Raw genomic sequence first — 18,886 nt, forward strand, 5'->3', positions numbered from 1 at the left:
GGATCTGGTTAAGAATTCTTCTAACTGAGCGAATTTGTCTCTCCCAGATTCCTCCAAAATGTGACCCTGCTGGGGGGTTAAATATCCAGGTGATGCCCTTTTGCATGAGCATTTCTGAGATTTTTGAATGATTCCATCCCTTGATTGCTTCACGCATTTCCCTTTCTGCACCCACAAGGTTAGTGCCATTGTCTGATCTCATGACAGACACTTGACCTCGTCTTGCAATAAACCTCCTGAATGCATTTATGCAAGAATCAGTCTCAAGTGAGTGGGCAACTTCTATGTGTATTGCTCTAACAGCAAGACATGTAAACAATACACCATATCGCTTAACTCTGCTGCGCCCATGCTTGACCTCAAAAGGTCCAAAATAGTCTACGCCCACATTTGGGAATGGAGGTTTGTCAGGAATCAGGCGATCTTGTGGCAAGTTTGCCATTCTTTGTTCACCAGGTTTCGCAGATGTCCTTCTACATGTTACACACTTTGACAGGATCTTTCTTATTGCTGAATCTGCCTGTGGAATCCAGAATCTTTCTCTCAGCCTGGATAATATGTAATTCCTTCCTCCATGGCCTGTTTCTTGGTGAATGTGTCTCAGAATCAAAGTAGAAACATGATGACCTTTAGGGAGAATCACTTGATGCTTAACATCGGCTGGTAGTGCAGACTCATGCAACCTACCGCCAACCCTTAAAACTCCATCCTGGACAAAAGGATCCAGCTTCACAATGTGACTGCTCCTTTTAAGCTTGTCACCTTTTTGAAGACTTGCAATTTCTTCTGCGAAGCTTTGATTTTGACAAAACTTAACAATCTCAGTTTCTCCCTTTGCAACATCTGCAGTGGTAAGTGAAGATCCCTTAATACATGTTTTGAACTGCTGCATTTGACCTGCAACCTTTTCAAATTTCCTTTTAGTGCTGTCACAGCCACTTGCTTGTGACATGAGAAGCTTCCGATGCGCACTTAACCTGCCAAGCAGCTGCTTGAATGTAAGTATCCAGGAAACTGCCTTTTTTAGACGGTACCAGTCTGAATAGTGAGAGATCAGTTTGTTCACTGGATTTTCAGGTAATTTTGTAACATCTACACTCATTACCTCTTTGACTTCGACATCATTTTTTGGTATTTCTTTAATGTCCGGTGGAATTGGCCAGTTTTTCTTATCTTTTGTCAAAAACTCTGGCCCAGCAATCCAGTTTGAACACTTCATGAATGTCTCTGTGTTCATTCCTCTTGAAGCGTGGTCAGCAGGGTTTAATTCAGAGTTTACATACATCCACTGACTTGGTTTTGTGTTGTCTCTAATAAGTGACACTCTATTTGCTACAAATGTCTTAAATCTGATGTTCTCGCTGGAAATGTACTTTAAAACAGTGCTACTGTCAGACCAAAACACAGATTCTTCTTGTGGCATTTGCAGCTCCTTTCTCATGAGCTTGTCCATTTTTACAGCAACTGCAGCTGCTGTCAACTCCAGACGTGGAATTGTTATCTGCTTCAGAGGAGACACTCTGGACTTGCCCATAATGAATGAGCAGTGAGTTTCTCTTTTCTGGTTTGTGATACGGAGGTAAGTAACGACTCCGTAACCTCTCTCACTGGCATCAGCGAAGTGGTGCAATTGTGTAGATATGACCACTCCAAATCCAGCTGGTTTCAAACACCTGTTGACGGTAAAGCCATGAAGTTTTGAAAGCTCTGAATGCCAAACTTGTGACCTTTGAGCCAGTTCAGCTGGGATTTCCTCATCCCATGAAATCTTCCTGCCACATAGCTCTCGCAGGATGATTTTTGCTGTCAGAATGACAGGAGACAAAAAGCCCAATGGGTCATATATTGCACTTACAAATGAGAGGATGCCTCGCCTAGTCTTTGGCACAGGTTTTTCAGTTATCCTGATCTTGAATACATCTGTCTCTGTGCACCAGTTCACTCCTAGGACTCTTTCCTCTGGTAGTGCATCATGTCTCAAATCCAAATCTTTCATCTCCTTTGCTCTTTCCTTTTCAGGAATGGAAGCAAGGACAACTCTGCTGTTGCTCATCCACTTTGTTAAGTGAAATCCTCCACTCTCACACAATGCAGACAGGTCCCTGACCATAGTACATGCCTCTGTTTCATCTGAAACTGACAGAAGACAATCATCTACATAAAAGTTGTTCAGAACAGCATTAACTGCTGCTAGTGGCATTTTTTCTTTAGCATCTTCTGCTGCCTTTTTTAGTGCATAGTTTGCACAGCTTGGGGAGGATGTTGCCCCAAACAAGTGCACCATCATTTTGTATTCTTGCAGAGGTTCATTCAAGTTCCCATTTGGCCACCAGAGAAAACGCAAAAGATCACTGTCCTCTGGAGGTACTCGCACCTGGTGATACATAGCTTCTATGTCTGACATCAAGGCAATGTAATCCCACCTAAACCTTGTTAGTACCCCAATCAGTGTGTTCGTTAGGTCTGGCCCTTGCAAGAGTTCTTCGTTCAGTGATTTCCCTTGAAAGGATGCTGCACAGTCAAAAACTACACGGAGTTTTCTTTTCTGAGGGTGGTACACCCCATGGTGTGGTATGTACCAAACTCTCTCATTTTCAGGGGTAGTCTTTGTGTTTGGTACCTGAACTGCGTAGCCTTTATTCAGCAAGTCAGACATGAAGCTCTGATACTCCTCGTGAAACTCTGTGTTTCTGATTAATTTTCTTTTCAGATTCTCTGCCCTCTGCATTACTGCACTGCGGTTGTTTGGCATTTTGACAGCTTTGTTTCTCAAAGGAAGACCTATGCTATAATGACCATTAATCCTTTCAGCTGTGCCATTGACAGAATCCATAAACATGATGTCTTCTCGTGACATTTCCTGTTTTTCCTCAGAAGCTTTCTCTGGAAAATCATAGTTGAGCTGTTGCATCAAAAGATTCTCAACATTAGTGACAGAGATGCGATTTACTGAAACACTCAGCTCTCTGTCAGAAGGAGTAGAGCAAGAATCTCTCTTGAGAGGGCCATTGATAACCCAACCCAGGACTGTTCGAACAGCATATGGACCGTTATCGTTACTATGAATAATCTCCCATGGTTCCATAGCCTTGTGCACATCACATCCTATCAAAAGTCCAATGTCTGCGTCTGAATGTGGGAACTTGATTTGCCGAAGATGTGGCCACCTTTTTAAATCATCCTGTGTAGGGATGTTCTCTCTAGACACTGGAATGTCTGCATGAGTGTAAATGTCAGGAAGATCTATATAGGTGTTCTCATTTAAACCACACACTTCTAATCCTGACAGGTGATAACTTGTCACCATCTTTTCTTGTCCCATTGTGCGAAGCATGAATTTTGTCTTCTTACCTTCTACACCCAGTTGTCTCATCAGTTTTTCTGAACAAAACGTGGCTTGGCTCCCATTGTCCATGAATGCATAAGTCTCAATCAACTTATTGCCTTTCTTCAACTTAACCCACACAGGAACGATCGATAACACATGAATGCCTTTTCCGGCCCCTGTGGCTCCACAAATTCTGCCTGAAGTGTGTGTTTCATCACTTGTTGTGGGAATGTCTGAGACATTTCTCTGGATGCAATCGTCTGCCTTACTGTCCTCCTCCTTTGTCCAATGAAGCATACTTGGATGTCTCTTAGAGCAGTACTCACACAATGATCTTTTCTTACAGTCCTTACTCAGATGACCTTGTGTCAGACATGCAAAGCACAGACCCTTTGCTTTAAGGAACTCTAGTCTTTCTTTGTAAGGCTGGTTTCTGACCTTTTGACATTCTGCCAGTGTATGGAGTTTTTCACAGTATATGCATGGTTTCTGGAAGGCATTGCTAGTGTGACAAGAAGCACTTTTATTAATTTCAGGTGACCTTTCATTTGCAGCTTGTGTTACACTTGTAGCAAATGTGCTTCCCCTTTGCCTGGATGATCTAGTCATTCTCACATTTGCAGATGACTTTGCTTTGTCTTCAGCATCCTTAATGTCACCATACAAAGGATCTGCAGCTATTTTTGCTTGTCTGTTTATGAATCTAACCAGATCTGAGAACTTTGCTCTCCTTCCACTTGTTTCTTGAATGTCAAAAGCAGAGACTCTCCACATTTCTCTCATTTTGTATGGCAGTTTAGAGACAATAACTCTGAGGTTCGTGGGGATCTCCATCTCTTGCAGTTGACTGATGTCTTGCATTGCATTGTTACAACCAGTGAGAAACAGTGAATAGCTATGAAGAGCCTTTGCATCATCTGTTTTGATTTGTGGCCAATTGAATGCTCTGTTCATGTAGGCAGTTGCAATTCTCAGTTCATTACCATAATGACAAAACAGCAACTTCCTTGCCTCACTGTAGCCTTGTTGAGGATTCATGTGCTGACAACTTCTTACCAAATCTCTGGGCTCACCTCTGGTGAACTGTTCAAGGTAATATAACCTGTCACTGTCACTGTCAGTTTTGTCATGAATTGTATGGTCAAAGGCTCTTGTAAATGGTATGAACTCAAGTGGATCACCACTAAAGATGGGAATGTCTCTTTGAGGCAAATGTGACAGTCTATGTTGTTTGACTAACATCTCAGTGATATCATTTTGTTTCAACATGACTTCACATAGATTCATTGGAATAACACTGGCATCAGTTTGGTGCAAGTCATCTTCTTGTTTTACACTGTGACTGTTTACCTTTGAATGCCCATCATGTTCACCTTGTACCTTTGGCTCTTGGAAGCTGAATTGCTTAACAGCCGATTCACACTGTTCCACATCATTTTTACAGCTGTCATATTCACAGTCCTCTAACACTTTTATTTTGGCTGTAGAAGCAGCAATAGCTGTCTCGATCTCAAGCTGTTCTCTTCTTGCTTTTAACTTACATTCTTCAATGTCCAAGGCTTGTCTCTGTTTCAAGGATGCGGCTCGTGCGAGCAGAGCAGCGCGCTCTGCTTCTTCTTTCTGCCGTACAGATGATACCGAAGAAGCTCTGGACGATCTTGATGAGCGGCTACTGACTGAGCTTCTTCCAATGCTGGTACCTGATTTCTTTGCAGTTAGTCTAGCAGTCACTGACACGCTGTCATCTGGGCTCACGTCGTCGTGATGCTGATGTCTTGTTACGATGATCCATTTCTCAACTTCAGTCATAAACGCACTGAACTGCTCCTTTTTTGGGTTGAACCAGAGCATCTGGTCCACATTCCTTTCATCTTCTGGCAACAGCGACAGTACATCATCATTTGCCCGTAAGAATTCTTCATGCAGCTTTGAAAAGTTACTTAAATGTTCATCAACAATGTCAAGGCTTTCATTCTCTTTCATCAGTCCGCTAATTTTATTCATTTTTGAAGTTAATTGTGACAGCTTGGACCTTCTTGCGTTTATGTGCCTGCCGAGCTGTTCTTCCAAACCTCTTTCGGTGTACCTTTGTGCCCTCTTGTGGCCGGTCCCGCTACTGCAGCTCTGTGCCCTAGGCCTGCAACCTTGCGGGTCTTTATCTGCCATCTCTGCTCCTTTTACACAACTTCTTATTCAACAAGTGTTCATGAAACAAAATGGTCTATGACACAAAGCTGAGGCTTTCGTAGTTAGTGTCATCTTCTTAAGACCAAAAACACTGTTACTGACTTATTTGTAAGAAGTTGAGAATCGCAATTGTTCAGTTTTAACACGACTTGTAGCTTAGCAGCATATCATAGTCCAAAACTTTATCCATGAAAGCTTATTTCTTCTTTTCTTAGATTCTTCATGCATACAGCTCTGTGCACTTAACTGACTTGCTGTATCAACTTTGCACGATCTCATAGCGATGCAGTCGTCTTGCTCGGGAGCATGATGGTTTTACTTAATGTAGTGGCTATCTTTGTTTCTTCTTGGAGTTCTCTATTTCTCTTATATCTAAAATAAGAGTCTGGATGGACAAGAGGCTGTTTTACGCGTCGGTTTGTGCAACAACGACGGTAAAACCATCGTGTCGCTCCGCCATTCGCTTACTTTATTTCTCACAAACCTTTCACAACAAAAGCACCATATCCTTTTCAGGCTTTTCAAAATAAAACATGTAATAACTATAAATGGCGCTAACAGAGAGTACTCCTGTGTTTGTTGAAAGAAAATAATGAAGCCTTGAAAATTCAACCCAAACAATGATATATGAATGTAGACTTTCTGGAATTTGTCGTACTTTCTTTATAGCCAGACCAAAAAATCCAATCCTGATGTTTCCTTTAGGGGGTTGTAGGTAAACAAGGCCCCAGCGGACTAACAGGAAGTAAAGGATTTAAGGTATGAGCCTCACATCTTCATTACTAAGTAGCAGGTTTATCAGTCACTCGGTTATTTAGCTCCTCATATGCTAAGATAACGTTTGTGCTGTGAAGGGTACAAGAGGAGAGGAGGGACCGAAAGGAATACAAGGCCCCCGAGTAAGTGAATTAGTCCCTTATTTTCTACTATCGCCTGTTCATTATTTATAAGTGTTTCTCTAACTTCTTACTAAAGTCAAGTTCTTGTCATTCTCCAGGGAGAGATGGGCATGCCTGGACCACAGGGATACAGAGGCGCTCCTGTAAGATCATTTTAATTATTTGTCCATACAAAACGTTCATCCAGTCCTTTGTTTACACATTCTTTTGGTCAACTTATGCCTTTGATTTTATTGTGGTAAATGTCTTGATGTTTGAGAATGTGAGAATGCTGTAGCCCAGGAGGTCGGACGCACTGATTGGTCAGCGGTTTGAGTTTTTACATGTCAGCATTGGTTTGTGAGTTAATTAGAGAATTAGATGAAGGCAGGTGTGTGGAAAAGAACGTTTTTCATTGGACTCTGTGCAGTCCTGTGATAACGTGCCACCACCTTTAGCAGTAGTAACTTGAAGTAATAGTTTTCTGTATAATTTTCAGTTTCTCGTGTCGTGGAGGAATTTTGTCCAACTTCTCTTGAACTTTATTTTAAGGTCGCTTCAATTCATTGAGGTTTGGTACCATTTGTGTCATGGTCTGTGTGCGGGGAGGCAGCAAAGGACCCAAAATGCAGACTTGCAATTTGTTTGTATTGCATTCAAAAAATTCAAAAATTTGTGGCATTAATTTGTTAGCACACACCTGAAAGCTCCAGACCAACATCTGCTTCTATAGAGATGGTCACACTTGATGAGCAGCAGCTTGCTGCTACCTTCACTCTTAAACTCCGAGCTCCGAGCGTGGGCTTTGTTTTTCACATGACTGCAGCTGTGTGTGTTTTCTACACACAGCATGTGAACGTCTTTGAGTATTTAACTAACAGACTTCAATCAGATTGTATAAAACCAAGAAATATTTTTAGTCTATGAACTTTTTTCTCTGTTTTTTAAACATACTTTAATCCAACAGGGTATCCACGGCAACATTGGACCATGGGGTGAAGTTGGGTCCCGTGGTCTTCCAGGCGGTCAAGGTCCACAAGGCCCAGTTGGTCCTCCTGGAGTTACAGGTTACTCTGTAAGGTTTTGTTGTTTTTTGGGGGGGGGTTTTGCTTTTGTTTTCAAATATAATTAGAAGTTTGGGAGCCTAATTGTTTTATTTCATACACAAACTGAAGCTCTGTCAGTCTGTCCAACATAACTGTCAAGGTTGGCTGTGTACAGAACTCAGGCATTTTACATAATGAGGAGATAAAAAACCAAGTAGGAACACAGCTGGGGTTAACTAAGGCTACGTTCACACTGCAGGCGAAAGCGCATCAAATCCGATTTTTTTGACCCTATGCGACCCATCTATCCGATCATGGTGTGACAGTGTGAACGGCACAAATCCGATATTTTCAAATCCGACCTGGGTCACTTTCGTATGTGGTGCTGAATCCGATACATATCCGATGTTTTAGAAAGCGACTGCTGTTTGATGGTCATGTCGCATTAAATCCGTCTTTTACGTCACTGACACAAGACAGACGCCAATTATCAGCGCCAGAGAAGACATCGCGAACGCTTCCTGGCCATCCAGTGAAACTGTTGGGAACAACGTGAACATTTTATTTGTTCTGTATAATCTGCAGATTCTGACAGAAATCTGCAGCTATCCTTTGAAGCACCGCTCCTCTCTTAAACAGCAATAAGGATCATTATTAGGTTATTTACATTATTATGTAAATAACAAAATAACTTAAAGCAAAAATTGGGAAATGTAAAGTCCGAAGTCTTTATATTAAGGGCCATCGGTCAAACAACACTGTTTGCTCTGGGTCTAAACAGAGCGCGTTGTGTGTGACGTCTTCTTTTGCACATGCGGGCCGCTTTGAGCGTTCACACTAGAGCGCGTTTGCTGTCGCATTTTAGTTGTAGTGTGAACGAGCAGACAAAAAAATCGGAATTGAGCATCAAGACCTGCAGTGTGAACGTAGCCTAAGATAATGACTGTGGAGGACGTTAACCAAGACAAAGGATACAGAGAAGAACAGTCACCAAAATAAAACAGGAAGAGAGCCACAACTGAAAAGGATGCAAGACTAAATTGACACAAGTTACAAATCATAAATACAAAGATGAAGAAGAAGCCAGATGTGGAAACATAAGAGAGTCATGAATAAACAGGGATACAAGGAAAATAATCCAAAATACAAAACTAGAAAAACCCAAAATCCCAGACTCAGAACACATCATTAGTCACACTTTGTTCATCAAGTCAACTGTCAGCCACGTGAAAGGTCACAAAGCCTTCATGCTAATCTCTCTGCAGTTTTGCTTAACTGCAGGATGAACAGTCCTCTTGTGATAACTGCAGAAACACTCGGGAGCGAACAGACACTTTCTTTCTTTCCAGTTTGCCATGAACTCATAATTAGTTTCTCTGGGTCAGTCACCAGACCAAGTCGAGCCCGGTGTCACCAGACCTGTTGGAAGGATGATGATGTCGGGTTTATTTACACCGCATTTGAACTGATTCGAAAACTTTGATAAGCCAACGCATGTACGATTAATTTTCATGGTTTTAACCCTGCTCTTTTCAAAAGACAAGATGGATCCGAGTCACCATTATAATTTGACGACTTTTGGTTGAATATTATGGTTGTTCAGGCAAATACAGGCAATTTGCCGCCGTTTTTTGTGAGATATTGTTAATAATATTAATTTTCAAGATATCTCTGACAGAAAGGTGCTTTTTAAAATTATGCCTTGGTATTAATGCCGAGCAGTTCGATGCACCAATAGTAACGTTGAATTATAATCTTTGCTTTATTCTTTGTTGTGCATCAAATTATAGAACAATTATTTATGCAGTATTTGGTATAATGAACATGAAGCAAATACATCCCCTGAAATTAAAATTCAAAATACATTTGGTAGAAAAACCTGCTCTACCAAACTGCGAGCTCACTAAGACGGAGCTGTCTTCCTTTTTTGATAGGATGTTTCTTTATATTATCTCCCTGTTATTATCTTAAATTTCTTAACACGCAGGGTAAAGATGGAAGTCAGGGGCCATCTGGATCAGGCGGTGTAAAAGGAGATAAGGTGAACCTCTGAGCTTCTCTAAGTATCTTATCGCCTACTTAAATACAGAAAAAGCTGTATGCAAGTGCACGTCAATAATGCTGTGTCATTTGAAGTAACTTAAGACGCTTCTTCTTCTTCTGTTTGTCTCTACATGTCCTGTGTTCAGGGATCCAGAGGACCTGTGGGGCAGGAGGGAGTTGCTGGTCTCGATGGTGAGGAGGTAGATTGATTAGCTTGGTCATGGATTCAACTGTTTTCAATTTCCATTTAACATAAAATTAACAAAACCTAAAGTAAGAAAACTAGAGATGCGAAGAGTACAGAAAGCACAGATAATACAAGAGAAAGAAAGAAAATCAAAGGAAAATGAAAGACCTAGAAGATCATAACTGTTAGAGTAACTTCAGGAATATGAGCCCATGAAACAGGACAAACTGAGCGTTGTTCTTGTCTTTAGGGTCCAAACGGACAGAAAGGATTTCAAGGGCCAGCCGGCCAAAAAGGCTTATCTGTGAGTCCAATATCAATCCCAAAATTAAGAATAAAGGTTAATTTTGCTGTCAGTTTACTGCAGCATTCGTGAAAATTGTGTTACTTATAAAACTGTGATTTCAGGGTGTTATGGGAAACACAGGACCTCCTGGGCAGAAAGGACCAAAGGGGTCTGAGGGTGAAAGAGGAAACCAAGGTTCACAGGGACCGAAGGGGCCACAAGGGAAACGGGTATGTAGTAATCCTAAAGTATAGTTTACTGTAACACCACTGACTTCCATACAGGGATATTAATTCAAAAAGAGCAAATATAAGGAAGACTGTGCATCGCCTCTGCCTTGTCTTTACTACATGTGATTTTCTCAGGGGTACAGGGGTGCACCCGGAGATAGAGGACAGCAGGGGCCCCCAGGACTCAAGGTCAGTCATTTTAACTCATACATGTAGAAACAATGATGAAGAAAACCTGAGAACTGGTGTTGCCTGTAAACAAAATGTCTGAGTGAAAACCTGATAGTGATAATGATGATTTACTGACAGGGTGAGCCAGGCCCCAGGGCTTTATCAGGCACTCGTGGGCCATTTGGAGCTGGAGGCCAAACTGGGGCAGCAGGAACGAAAGGCCAGAAAGGGCTCCAGGGACTCGCTGTTAGTACCTGAGGGGGACTCTGTTTGCTTCAGTCATCTTAACAACATGTGCTGTGTCTATATGTCTCTACAGAACATGCATGTTTGACTATAATGCTGCTGAACAACATTATATCTGTTTTTCTTTCAGGGTCCTCCTGGTACTACGGGCCCTCCTGGACCCACTGGACCGTCACCAGCTGTACGTTTTACTTTACCTAACATTAACTTTCCATTATTATACTGACTGTGTGCTAAAATGTGCACTAAATGTTCGATATTGGTATCACCTCGATGTGTTTGTGTTGAATTTGAGTTAAAAATGTTAACTAAATCACACACACTCACCGGACACATTATTAGGTACACTTAAAGTACTAATATCAACCCCCTTTTGTTTTCAGAACAGCTATGATTGTAGCATAGATTCACCAAGGTGCTGGAAACATATATTGACATTAACATGATAGCAGATCTGCTGGCTGGACATCCATGACGTGACTCTTCTTCATTTGAATTCAGTTACTGTCCAATTTTGGGGATCGCATGCAAACTATAGCTTCAGTTTCCAGTTCTTAGCTTCTAGAAGTGTCACCTGGTGTAAGCTCGTGCTGCCGTAGCCCATTTGCATTTAGAGATGCTCTTTTGCATACCTTGTTGTAACAAGTGATTATTTAAGTTAGTGCCTGTCTTGCTATCGGCTCGAAACAGTCTCCCCTGATGCGCCGCTGACCTCTAGCACAATGTCATGGGCTCGAGCTACGACCCGGACTGAAGGGGACAAGACTCAGATCAACCAGTCTGAGTCACCAGCTGTTCTCAAAGTCATTTAAACCCCCTTTGTTCCCCATTCTGATGCTCAGTGTGAACTTCAGCAGGTGTCATTTGAACAGGTGGACCTAATAACGTGCTGTGGATAGGCAACAGTGACATGTTGTGGAGCATATTTAAAATATATAACTTAATTTAGGCCTGAATGTGAAAAAAAAGGTTTAGTTGTTTCAGTGATATGTAAGTTATTTATACATTATGTGTCTGTTTTTAGGGATTACCTGGCAAGAGAGGTGCTGAAGGTAAAGGTGGAGTGCCTGGAGCAAAGGTATACTGTACCTTTCACACATGTTAACTGTCCAGCTAAAACATTTCACTGGTTTTTAACTGTCTCTGTTGGTTTTTCTATAATTCAGGGCAGTCTTGGTGAAAAGGGTATGCTGGGTCTTCCAGGCATTCGGGGAGACGTGGTTAGATTTCATTATTTGTTTCACTCTGTGGCCATAATAAATATGGTCAAGCATATTTAATATCATGTGTGCAAACACAGTGAGGCCATGTGTCTGCATAACTGTCTTTGTTTCCCAGGGCATCAGAGGTATGAAAGGCGTAAAAGGCGAGTCTGGAACACGAGGGAAAGTGGTAAGACTGGTAAGAGAGCATTCTTAAGCATTTAAATTGCAGTTTTAATACTTAATAGTAAGTGCCATAAATGACTAAATGATCTTACCGGATCATCTGACATATTTCAATTCCAAAAATTACATTTCTATACTATGCTGTTGCTATTATAGTGTGATTCTAGAAATTTCTGAGTATATTTCACTGTGATTTTAGGGTACAATGGGGAAGATGGGGGTCATAGGCTCTCCAGGTCCTAAAGGTCAAACTGGACCTGGTGGCCCTCCTGGTCCTCCAGGAACTAAAGGAATCCAGGGACCAAAGGTAAGAAGAAAGCGTGGCTCAAACATGTAACTCTAAAGCAGTTTCTTAATTCCCTTAAATAAAGCTATCATAGTGAAGGTACTTTTAACCTGCTTCATGCAACTTTCATGTCACTGAATTCATTTTGAAGGGAAAAGGTGGTGAGCCAGGAAGTAAAGGGACACAAGGAGCTGCTGGGCAAATTGTGAGTTTTGTTTTAAGCCGAGTGTCCCTTCACATCTCAGACTGGAGTTACAAGATTAGTTACTGTGACTATTATGAAATATAGTTTATTTCAACATTTACGGATAGTATAAATCCCACGTGCACTGGGTGTCTTACCAATTTGATGCTATTTTTTAATCTGTTTTAACATGATTATCTGGTGTCTTAATTGTTGTTCAACACTTTGTGACTGTTATGTCAGTGAAAAGCACTAAATAAACTTTACTTACTTGCACTGGGTGTCTGATAAACACAGATTAATTATTCAGTCTTCTGTAAAGCCTAATTAATGATTCACTCTGAATTAAATAATAAACAATGAGTGTTAACAGTAAAGGTTAAGCGGTTTTGGCCTTGATTTCATCCGGTGAAGTTTCTTGTCTCTTTTGTAGGGACCTGAAGGCCTGCCGGGGAGGTCAGGACCTGCTGGACCACCTGGAAAACCTGTAAGCATCCCAACTAACAAATGCAATTCTTAACACGAAACACCAACAATGCTCATTTCGTTTGATCGTCTTTTCTCGTTTTTGCGATCATATTCTCAGGGACTGAGCGGTCTGGATGGGTTGCTGGGAGTTCAGGGTAATGAGGGAGATCCGGTAAGAAAGTTTGCCTTACTAAAATTGATTTTAACACATTTCACAATTTTTTATTAATTTCTTTTTCCCCTGCTAACTTCATAGGGTGACGTTGGTCACAGAGGAGCTCCTGGAACACCAGGCAGGCCTGGCAAGACGGTAATTTCACTAAGGAAATGAATGACATGCAAATCTGCACAATTACAAATGGAATAAGTCTTTTGCAGCTAAGCTTTTCTTACAGATTATTGCATTATGTGGTATTAAATACATGCATACCTTGCAGGGAAAACCTGGATCTCCTGGGATTAAGGGAAACGCTGGAGAAGGGGGGGTTAAGGTAAGCAATCATTTATACATTTCAGGTGACTATTATAAGCACGTTAATATTATAGCATAGTGGTGCTTATAAATTTGTCTTTTTTATTTTGTTTGATGTAATGCATTGTTGAAATGTTTCTTACTAAGGTCTTATTAAATATCTCAGGGTACGAGGGGTCTAAAAGGAACACGTGGGCCTCCTGGACCAATTGGGCCAAAGGTAAAATGATTAGAGAGCAGAACGTGATCGCTAATAAAAACCTTACCCCTGTTAGTGTGAACATTTGCATCATCTGCTGCTGTTGGTTCAGGGTATTCCAGGGCTGAGAGGAGAGAAAGGTGAATCTGGAAGTCTTGGCACGAAGGTAAGAGTCAGTTACATATTTTGTGCATATATTCATTCAATATGTCAGAATCTCATCTAACATATATTTGTGTATTTGTAACTCCTTTAATTTCTTTTCTTTCTACAAAGGGTCTCCCAGGTGATACAGGGATACGTGGACCAATAGGTCCACCTGGATTAAAGGTGAATTGCAGTCAATTTAAATATAAAATGCTTTAAATGAAAAAGGTGGATTTTGGATTAATCTACCACATGTCTGACTTCTATATCAGGGGAATCCTGGTTTGCAGGGATTTAAAGGTGAAAAGGGTGATAAGGGGAAACAGGTCAGTCACACTTTACTCCCATTATTGCATTGTTTTTAATTATTTGTATCCAATAAATAATCAATTAACCATTTACTACAGGGGGACACTGGTCCTCGTGGTCCAGCCGGGCAGGAAGGCTTCTCAGGAATCCCTGTAAGTTGCTTTGATGTTCAGTTTTTTGTAATGACTTACTAAAATATCTTGATTAGTGAAGTTTTACTGAATAATATTTTAAAAATTGTCATGTTGTAACCTAAAAACTTTGTTTGATACACTCGTCTCTGTTACAGGGCCACCTTGGAGTGAAAGTGGGTGACTGACTTTGTATTTCTATAAATGTTTAAGTCTTAGCATTAGTCAATTTTAATTCAATGTTGTTCATTGCTGAATTGTGTTTGGGTCACTACAGGGAATGAAAGGTGTCCGAGGAAGGAGAGGTCCAAAGGGAACGAAGGGCAAGCCGGGACCTCAAGTAAGAGTTTGCAAACACAATATAAGCGAAGAAGCTTTGGACCTGATCGCTGAACACAAATGCAACATGCTAGATTGTTTTGAGATGTATGTAAAGCTTGATCCATTTCTCCGAATATCCTGAAAGTTTGCATCATGCCATGCCTTTCACAGGGAAAACCAGGAGCCCCTGGCAAATGGAAGCCTAAGCAAAGACCTGTTAAAAAATATAGTTTTCAAACTGCACAGAGTTCAAAGCAAAGCCCCGGCCTCCCGAAGCAAAGCGAAGGGCAAGAAAAAGTTGGTGCAAGCTTTCTTATTCCGTGCACATTATATACAGTCACAGAATGTCCTCATTTGCTCTGCAGTCTAGCTTTAAAAGTAAAACATGTTAAGCCGACTGAGTGAATGCTGAACACTGTTTTCCTGTAGCCCAGGGAAGTGACAAGGAGATGGTCTCAAGAAGATGAAGCAGAGTTCTTCAGCTGGCCCCTGGGCACCAGAGATGATCCTGGAACCACCTGCCATGAGCTGAGACTCATACGTCCACATCTAAATGATGGTGAGTATCTGATGACTGTTTTATTACGTTTTCCCTTATATATTTCAGTACGTTCCATTCAACTTTTTTTTTCAGGTTACTTTTACATGGACCCGAACCAAGGCTGTCCCTGTGATGCCTTGAAGGTCTTCTGTAACTTCACAGGAGGTGGAGCAACCTGCATAGAACCTCTTTACTCAAAGGTTCAGTCATTTTCACCTGTGAAGCTTAACGTTATCAAAGAACTAACTTCATTATCACAATATCAGCTACAAAACATGGAACTTGAGAATGTTTGTAGATAGTTTGGACTGCATTTATGTCAGATTATTGAAGGAAAAAGTAACGTGTGTGTGTGTGTGTGTGTGTGTGTGTGTGTGTGTGTGTGTGTGTGTGTGTGTGTTTCTTCTCTGATTAATGCTACTACAAAAATCTTGTGTTTTTATGAATGGCTTCAAAAATATACATCATATCCCACTGTTTAGATTCAAATATGGAGGGACCCAGAAATGATGAGGACATATGTGGAGAGGTTTACTCACCACCAAAAAGTAAGTATTAAATAATATGTGGCTAGATTCAGGAAACTATTATTTCTAGATGTGCTTTCTAACATTAATGCTCTTTCTGATAGTTTGATTACCCTGGTGTGGAAGCTGTCCAGCTAAAGTTTCTGCGGTTACACAGCCACTCATCTTTCCAGCACATCACTCTCAGCTGTACAGAAAACCAGACGAGTACTGCTGCCACAGATGATTTAGCCAGTCAGATTATCCACTTACTGGGAGACTCTGGCAAAGAAATCGATTCACACTTTGTCACAGTGTCCAGAAAACACTCTGAGGTAAGACTAAACGATTTGTGACAGTTTTTGGGGGCGTTGCCAGCATCTTTCTATAACTGTGACTGTAATACAAACAACACATTCGTTTTACATTGTTGTACATAAGGCGTCTGAGAAAAAGAAGTGGAATCGATTACTTTCAGGAACCATGCATCACATTTGTGTCAGATCAGAGTCCTTTTATTGTGATGGAAATTTATGAAAGGAAACACCAGTCTCCAAAAGATAAATAAGTCATGTGGCGGTACAAATAAATCAAACACTGTCTGAACTATGAGAACTTTTTAATTTCAGCTTTTGTACGATAGCCTTACAAGGTAAATTGCACACGTTTTATAGTTATGGGAATAAAGGAGATTTAATAAAACAATATTAGACTTGAGATTGCTCAGAGATACCATACAGCTGCTAAAAATCATTTCCCTCGCCATGCACAAGGGTCTAGTCTCTGGAATTAGTTATGAATCCAGGAAGAACAAACTGAACATATCTCCTTGTGTTTGCTTTTTGTCTGCTGCTTCTCCAGCTGGAGCTGTTTGTCAGGGTTCAAGGAGATATGGAATTACTTCCTGTCAGACATCTGGGTGTAGAGACGAGCAGTGTCTCCAAGCTTGTCTCTGAGATCTCTGTGGCATTGGGACCCGTCTGCTTCTTGTGACCGGTGTGTCTGTGTGCGATGAAAGTCTCAAGAGCTCAAGAAAGAAGGCAGCTGGACGTCTTTAGGATTGTGAAGACGTTTCACATCACATCCAATACGCTTCTTCGGTTCTTAAAGCAACTGGTGGAGACTCCCAGGAAATAAACCCCAGTGGTGGGTGTCCTGTGTGGAGTAAGTCCTGAAGGTTGCTAACCCAATACTGATCATATGAGTCACCACATGAGCCAAGGTGGGAAAAAAGACTATTATTCCAGCTTCCTATCATCCAGAAAGCTGGAATAATATAAAATATGTATATTTGAAATGAATAATGAAATAAAAGTGCTCAGTTTTGTATTTTGCTGTATATTTATTCAATTGTAAAATTGTTAGATTTTTGACATATGAAACATTTTTGTTATGAAAATGTAGCATCAAATGTTCAGTTCAGTTTGACTTATAACTTTGTATTTACACTAAAAGTCTTCGTTTTTTACTTTGTCCTCAACTCAGGGGAATGTCGTCCCGCACTATCAAAATAAAACAATGGCTCTGAATGAAACAGAGCCCGTTGTTTTGTTTGTACTGAGCCTGCGCACATCACACAGTAAGGGGTAATCCTCAAATAGTTACAAAGTAAAAACTTGTTGATGTTTTCTAGGCCTAGTGCCACATTCCTACGTTCCCAGTATTGTAGAAGCACTGGTTTGTGAACAGGTTTGCATCTTCTCAACCATCCGAGTGCAGTGATGTCAACAAATTTTAATATTCTTGGGAGAAGAAAGAGTGGCTGGAGTATGGCAGCTGACTCTGGCTGGGTTCACCATAGAGAGACACAACATGTCTTTTATAACAAGCCTGTTGGGAAATTCTTCCATTCTCAGTGTCCTAATTCACTCTTGAGCCTTTGGACTGACTTAATCACAGACCACAGGAAGCTCCATGGTTATATGCACCATCCTTATGATGTCTGATACAGTGAATGTCTTGTTGTCTCTTTGAAATTAACCGTTTTGCCACAGTAGGCTCATGAGACCAGTTATATGAAGGTTTGACAGCATGTCACGCTCTACTTAGAGGCGCTCCATCAAAAACGCGTTTAACTTGCACACGGGCTCCAAAACTGTCTTTTAAATGAATGGGGCAGTAATTTACAAAACAAAATCTTGTGAATATTTCCCATGAAATGTCTTTATAACTTAGCATATCTTTGCTTGTTTAGGCTTGTGAACTTAGTGTAAAGATGTGGAGTGTGATAAAAAATAAAAACATGTAGCATAAAAATAGTAAAAATAACATACTGATAAACCATGCTTCTGTCTGATTGTAAACGTTTCTCCTAAAAAACAGCCTATTCTTCCTAGAAATATGTTTTGATTCATGGTACATAACGAAAGGTGTGGTGGGTTTACTGTGTGGATATTTTGTATTTCTGGAGAGAAATAAGAACCATTAAAGCAAAATACCAACAAACATGACTTGAAAAGGTGGATGAGTGACCAGACGTCTCACTTTATGTTAGACTGCACCGCATTCTCATCCACTGTCAGAATTTGTATAGTTTTTGTTTTTTGATCAGTTTTTATTTTGTTTTGACAATTTCTTTTTAATTCAACAAACATAGGTTTTCTTGTTTCATTGTATTGTTTATTGTTTGAAAATGTTTAGTTTTAGTTTACGTTTTAAGACTGTTAGAATTACTAATAATATTTCTTTGTATTACCGTATTTAGGGCAAATATTAGAGGCCAGATTTAGGAAAATCAGTTGCTATTAAAATAAAAACAGAACTTTTTGAAAGCAGGTGATTCACAGTCCTGTAGACATCCAAAGTCTCAATTAACACATCCATCAAAAACCTCATCGGGCAATACTTACCAAATTGATCAATACTAAAACTAGAGTTGTTTCCTATATTCATATTTTATTTTAATTCACAGAATTGTTTTTTCACTAATGAAACCTGGTGATTACCAGACAGCTACAGGTTTGGCTTGTTGGCAAATGGAAGGGAAGGACAAAGGGAACAGATTAGGTTACATTTTACAATAAAAACAAGCTTTAGCTTACAATTTCTCTTCATTTGTTAGTGTATTTATAAGTTAGGAAAACTGCACTGAAATACAATACAGTATATTTGACTTTCAAATGATCAATGCCAGAGCTTTAACCTGCATTGTCCCACACAAAGACTGCCACACCTCTAGTGTGTTAGGATATGGTCATCTTCAAAGGCTGAAGTATATATATTTTTAAGTCATTTTATGGATGGCATCATTGAAGGCTTGTTGTACTTGCTGACTTTAAAATGAAAAAAACAAAAAAGACCAATAACATGTCTATTAAGTTAAGTTCTTTTCA

At 40.4% G+C, this 18,886-nt stretch overlaps 1 protein-coding gene across 3 annotated transcripts in view; it reads left to right on the top strand.

Moving 5' to 3' along the window:
• The window catches only part of LOC147300923 (uncharacterized), a 38,285-nt gene extending 19,744 nt beyond the window's left edge, over positions 1 to 18,541 (top strand). Inside the window, exons 30-62 of one of the 3 annotated variants that reach the window (XM_086284144.1) lie at positions 6,221 to 6,274; positions 6,370 to 6,414; positions 6,513 to 6,557; positions 7,361 to 7,468; positions 9,427 to 9,480; positions 9,629 to 9,682; positions 9,920 to 9,973; positions 10,078 to 10,185; positions 10,321 to 10,374; positions 10,495 to 10,602; positions 10,733 to 10,783; positions 11,627 to 11,680; positions 11,769 to 11,822; positions 11,941 to 12,003; positions 12,190 to 12,297; positions 12,428 to 12,481; positions 12,894 to 12,947; positions 13,047 to 13,100; positions 13,185 to 13,238; positions 13,366 to 13,419; positions 13,567 to 13,620; positions 13,712 to 13,765; positions 13,876 to 13,929; positions 14,019 to 14,072; positions 14,154 to 14,207; positions 14,345 to 14,362; positions 14,464 to 14,526; positions 14,679 to 14,804; positions 14,937 to 15,066; positions 15,142 to 15,248; positions 15,531 to 15,596; positions 15,680 to 15,889; positions 16,416 to 18,541. In XM_086284144.1, the coding sequence (XP_086140270.1) occupies positions 6,221 to 6,274; positions 6,370 to 6,414; positions 6,513 to 6,557; positions 7,361 to 7,468; positions 9,427 to 9,480; positions 9,629 to 9,682; positions 9,920 to 9,973; positions 10,078 to 10,185; positions 10,321 to 10,374; positions 10,495 to 10,602; positions 10,733 to 10,783; positions 11,627 to 11,680; positions 11,769 to 11,822; positions 11,941 to 12,003; positions 12,190 to 12,297; positions 12,428 to 12,481; positions 12,894 to 12,947; positions 13,047 to 13,100; positions 13,185 to 13,238; positions 13,366 to 13,419; positions 13,567 to 13,620; positions 13,712 to 13,765; positions 13,876 to 13,929; positions 14,019 to 14,072; positions 14,154 to 14,207; positions 14,345 to 14,362; positions 14,464 to 14,526; positions 14,679 to 14,804; positions 14,937 to 15,066; positions 15,142 to 15,248; positions 15,531 to 15,596; positions 15,680 to 15,889; positions 16,416 to 16,547 (2,406 nt within the window). In that variant the 3' untranslated portion in view covers positions 16,548 to 18,541. The remainder of the gene's footprint in view (positions 1 to 6,220; positions 6,275 to 6,369; positions 6,415 to 6,512; positions 6,558 to 7,360; positions 7,469 to 9,426; positions 9,481 to 9,628; positions 9,683 to 9,919; positions 9,974 to 10,077; positions 10,186 to 10,320; positions 10,375 to 10,494; positions 10,603 to 10,732; positions 10,784 to 11,626; positions 11,681 to 11,768; positions 11,823 to 11,940; positions 12,004 to 12,189; positions 12,298 to 12,427; positions 12,482 to 12,893; positions 12,948 to 13,046; positions 13,101 to 13,184; positions 13,239 to 13,365; positions 13,420 to 13,566; positions 13,621 to 13,711; positions 13,766 to 13,875; positions 13,930 to 14,018; positions 14,073 to 14,153; positions 14,208 to 14,344; positions 14,363 to 14,463; positions 14,527 to 14,678; positions 14,805 to 14,936; positions 15,067 to 15,141; positions 15,249 to 15,530; positions 15,597 to 15,679; positions 15,890 to 16,415) is intronic. The other 2 variants (XM_086284143.1, XM_086284145.1) reach the window with 2 other exon arrangements.
• The last annotated feature ends 345 nt before the right edge of the window (positions 18,542 to 18,886 follow it).

Source organism: Aulonocara sp. 'chitande type north' Nkhata Bay, linkage group LG23 (genome assembly GCF_057382095.1).
Source record: "Aulonocara sp. 'chitande type north' Nkhata Bay isolate Kocher_YH1m ecotype deep benthic linkage group LG23, A_spYH_male_GT1.1, whole genome shotgun sequence".
NCBI lineage: Eukaryota > Metazoa > Chordata > Actinopteri > Cichliformes > Cichlidae > Aulonocara > Aulonocara sp. 'chitande type north' Nkhata Bay.